Genomic DNA, 4,634 nt, shown 5'->3' on the forward strand with positions numbered 1-4,634 from the left:
TCTTTTCTTTTTTTTTTTTTTTTTTGAGACGGAGTCTCGCTCTGTCACCCAGGCTGGAGTGCAGTGGCCGGATATCAGCTCACTGCAAGCTCCGCCTCCCGGGTTTATGCCATTCTCCTGCCTCAGCCTCCCGAGTAGCTGGGACTACAGGCGCCCACCACCTCGCCCGGCTATTTTTTTGAATTTTTTTAGTAGAGATGGGGTTTCACCGTGTTAGCCAGGATGGTCTCGATCTCCTGACCTCGTGATCCGCCCACCTCGGCCTCCCAAAGTGCTGGGATTACAGGCTTGAGCCACCGCGTCCGGCCTCATTTTCAATGTATAGTACAAAATAATTAGTACACAAAAGATTGGGGGGAAAATTGTTTCTTCATCAGATAAAAAGTACTGATGTTGGCTGTGCGTGGTGGCTCACGCCTGTAACCTCAGCACTCTGGAAGGCGGATTGCTTGAGTCCAGGAGTTCGAGAAAACACTATCTCTACAACAATAGCGAATCCCTTACTAAAAAATTCATCAGGTGTGGGGCAGGCACCTGTATCCCAGCTACCCAGGAGGCTGAGCTGGAGACTCACCTGAGCCCAGGAGATCAAGGCTGCAATGAGCCGAGATTGTGTCACTGCACTCTAGCCTGAGTGACAGAGTAAGACCCTGAAAAAAAAAAGAAAGAAAGAGAGAGAGAAAGAAAGAGAAAGAGGAAGAGAGAAAGAAAGAAAAAAGAAAGAAAGGAAAAGAAAAGAAAGAAGAAAAAAAAGAAAGGAAAGAAAGAAGAAAGAAAGGAAGAAAGAAAAAAACAAAGAAGGAACGAACTGATGTAGTGTTTAAAAAGAACTTCCAAGTCTGCGGGTGTCACAATCCTCATTATTAATGAGGAAGCCAAGACTGAAAATGAGAGAATTATTAACTCAACATTCCCAGAGCCAAGAGATGGCAGAGCCAGGCACTGGATGCCCTGGGTTCAGGGCTGGCTGCCAATCCTGCAGTGGTCCAGCCCCTTCCTCAGTGCCCCCATCACCTCCCGGTTCCTCAAGCTGTAAATGAGGGGGTTGATCATGGGAGTAAGGACCGTGTAGAAGATAGAGGCCACCTTGTCATGGCTGGGGGCCCGGTAGCGCCTGGGCCTCAGGTAGATGAACATGGCTGCCCCATAGAAGAGGGTGACAGCTGTCAGGTGGGAGGAGCAGGTGGCCAGAGCCTTTTTCCAGGCCTGAGCAGAATGCATTCAGAGCACAGTCCCTAGAATGCAAGCATAGGAGGCCACGATGATGGAGAATGGGAAGAGAAGCATGAAGACACAGCAAGCAAATATCACCTTCTCAAACAGGGACGTGTCCACACAGGCCAGCTTCAACAAGGATAGCATCTCACAGAAGAAATGGTTCACCTTCCTCAAGCCACAGTAGGGGAAGCTCATTACTGCCACCATCTGGATCAAGCCATCGATTATCCCAAAGGCCCAGGAGCTCCCAGTAATCTGGAGACAGACCTTCTGATTCATGAGGATGGGATAGTGAAGTGGGTGGCTAATGGCCACAGAGCGGTCATAAGCCATGAGTCCCAGCAACAGCCCCTCAGATCCCACAAGACAGACAAAGAGGCCAATTTGTATGCCACAGCCCACAAAGGAAATGGACTTCCTGTCAGACGGGAAGTTGGCTGCCATCTTTGGCACATTGGTACAGACCAACATGAGGTCCATGAGGGAGAGTTGGCTGAGGAAGAAGTACATGTGGGTGTGAAGTTGAGGGTCCATGCAGATGAGGAAGATGAGGAGGATGTTCCCACCGAAGGCCACTGTGAAGACCACCATAACCACAGAGAAGAGGACAAGATCAGCAGTACTGTGGGAGAAGATGCCCAAGAGGATGAAGTCATTTGTGGATAATTGGTTCGCCCATGTCTCCATGGCTCAGTTTTTGTTCCTGGTCACCTGAGAATATGAAAAAGATGTGTTAGATTGACTGACATCTCTTTATAGTCCTCTGCTGCTATGTCTTTAGTCAGTTATTTTGTGTGTGACTCATTAGAGCTAAACAACTGAAGCTTTGGGACACAATAGGGAACACTCCTTCGTATCTCCCTAACATAGCAGTAGGGGCCCTCCTGGCTCCTAGAATTGAACTGTGTATATGTGCTGTATGTATCCTTACCACAAAAACAAGAACTGAGTTGTTTCATATGTCAGAGACCTTCAGACAATCCCCGTCAGCAGGCGAAGTCTTGGCTGTACCATATGACACCAAATCTTTTATTTATTTATTTATTTTTGAGACGGAGTCTCGTTCTGTTGCCCAGGCTGGAGTGCAGTGGCGCCATCTCGGCTCAAGTCCACTTCTGCCACAAAGGGCTCCCACCTGACCCCGCCAGGTGATCCCTTCCCATACACATGGCACCTCTTTGGCACAATGCATGTGTTGCTGAGGGCTGCAGCTGGGGTCACTACAGCCTCCTGACTGGTCCCTGGCTTCACCCAGCAGACTGAGGGCGAAGGCATCGCCTGCAACTTAAGCCAGGTGGTGTCAGTCTTGTGCTCAGCATATGCCACTGGCTCCCAACGCACTCCCAGCAAGGGCCAATGCCCTTCCAGGATTCCCCCCACTCCCCCTCCCGCAGCTCCCTGCCCTCACCCCTGACTCCGGGTGTCTCATCTGCCAAGGCCCTTTTATTATTATTTTCTTCCTGGAGTAAGCCAGACGCCTCTGACCTTAGGACCTTTCCTTCTCCGTCTGCACGGAGCATCTTCGCCACTCGTCTACCCTCCTTCAGGTCTCCCCCACATGTCTTCTGCTCATTGAGAACTTTGCTGCAAAGCGCCCCATGCTGTCCTCCTTCCCTGCTTGCTTTCACTCCGCAGCTCTCATCACCCCCAATACTCTGCATGCTTACTTATCTAGTGGGGCGTTTTTTCTGTTGTGGAGACAGAGTGGTCCAGGGTGGGGTGTGGTGGTGTGATCAAGGCTCACTGTAAGTTGCACCTCCTGGGCTCAAGTAATCCTCCCCCCTCAGCTGCCCGAGTAGCTGGGACCACAGGTGCATACCACCATGCTCAGCTAATTTTTTAATTTTTTGTGAAGATGGGGGGGGGGTTTCCTTATGTTGCCCAGGCTGATCTTGAACTCCTGATCTCAAGCAATCCTCCCGCCTCGGCCTCCCAAAGTGCTGGGATTCCAGGAGTGAGCCACTGCACCTGGCCCTGTGGTTTTTGAATCGTCAGCTCTATTCCACTGGCTGAGTGTCCTGAGGGCAGGGAGCTCCTGCATGGTTTGCTCTCTGCTCTGTCTCTAAGATGGTCCCACGGTGAGATACTCAGTTGCATGTTAACTAAGTAAAACAATACCCTTGAAGTGAAATGCAGCTGCAGTTTCCATGTTCTGAAAGCAGAGGATTTCCCTTTTATTGGGGGGAGAGCTTTCTCCTGACCTGAGTGTAGCAGAGGTCAGTGCTAGTTTCCTTCCCGTGCAGAACTGTGAGTGCCAGCGCATGTCTTCAGTTTACAAAAGACAAGGGTGAGAGGCACAAATACAAGACAGTTGCATGCAGATGTATTTAGGTCCTTTTCTCGCTGCAAAGACAAAATGAGGCCATTCCGTAGGACATGTTCTTTGTGCAAAGACCTGGAGTAATGTCCTCAACTCTTATGCACCTGCCCAGGTGCAGAGCCTTGGATTTAGCCACTTGAGCTGTGTCCCACAGAGTGGAGCATGTCCTGACTTGTGCCCTAGAAGATGTGCCCAGGGGTCCTTGCCACCAACAACACCTGAAAGAAATCAGGCACATTCCTCAGTCCTGGGCCCAGTACAAACACCATATCTCTCTCAATTTCCTGGGCCCAGTACAAACACCATATATCTCTCATATCTCTCAACTTCCTGAGCCCACTACAAACACGTCCCACCGTATATCTCAACTTTAGGAAAACACCACCTGGAAAAATCCCTGATAACGACACAGCCGTTTGTAGTTTTACTGAAAGCATGGGAACCAATAGATCACCGCTAAATGTATAACTTAATATGTTAATTGTAATGCTGTAACCTAAAGAATTCCCTTGTTCCTCTGTAACCTTACAAGTCCTATTTACATCGGGCTATAAAAAGCGAGCGTACGCATTGTTCGGGGCCCTCTTGTATGTTGTGGAACAGAGGGACCAAGTTCGAACTTGCAGTAAAGATCCTCCCCGCTTGGCTTTGACTCTGGACTCTGGTGGTCTTCTTCGGGGAATAAACGGTCTGGGCATAACACACCTACGTATGATGTGGTGGGGGTTTTCTATAGGAGCAAACTGCTGTTCCCACAGTCTTCAAACATCATCTTGGCCATATGGACCCGAGGTCCAACCAACCAGCAAAACAAACCAGGTCCCCCAGAAATTCACAGCAGAAGTTCCCCTTCCTGTCTGCAGATGCCCAGCCCTACTACTGTGTGTTTGGACGAACGGAGGCAAGATGGCGCACGTCCGGGTTCTTCATTACCAGCTTTTCCCGCGGGCGCGAAAATGCAGCCGGCGCCCAGGAAGGTGCAGACCAACCGGGCATGCGCCAGGTGACGTCAATCCGAAGAGACTAAGATTTACCTGGTCGCACCTGCGGAACGCCCCCCCAACACGCCCGTGCCCCGCCTATTGCCCTCCCACTC

General features: G+C 50.3%; 1 protein-coding gene across 1 annotated transcript; it reads right to left on the reverse strand.

Annotated features, from left to right (window-relative positions):
• Nucleotides 1-969: 969 nt before the first annotated feature.
• On the reverse strand, nucleotides 970-1,905 carry LOC108514168 (olfactory receptor 2V2-like; the record flags this gene model as incomplete). Its single annotated transcript, XM_017850232.1, is given in 1 exon segment — nucleotides 970-1,905. A coding segment is annotated over 1 exon segment (936 nt), but the record flags the coding sequence as incomplete, so codon positions are not given.
• Between the last annotated feature and the right edge of the window lie 2,729 nt (nucleotides 1,906-4,634).

The sequence above is a fragment of the Rhinopithecus bieti genome, unplaced genomic scaffold, assembly GCF_001698545.2.
Source record: "Rhinopithecus bieti isolate Rb0 unplaced genomic scaffold, ASM169854v2 scaffold_33891, whole genome shotgun sequence".
Lineage (NCBI taxonomy): Eukaryota > Metazoa > Chordata > Mammalia > Primates > Cercopithecidae > Rhinopithecus > Rhinopithecus bieti.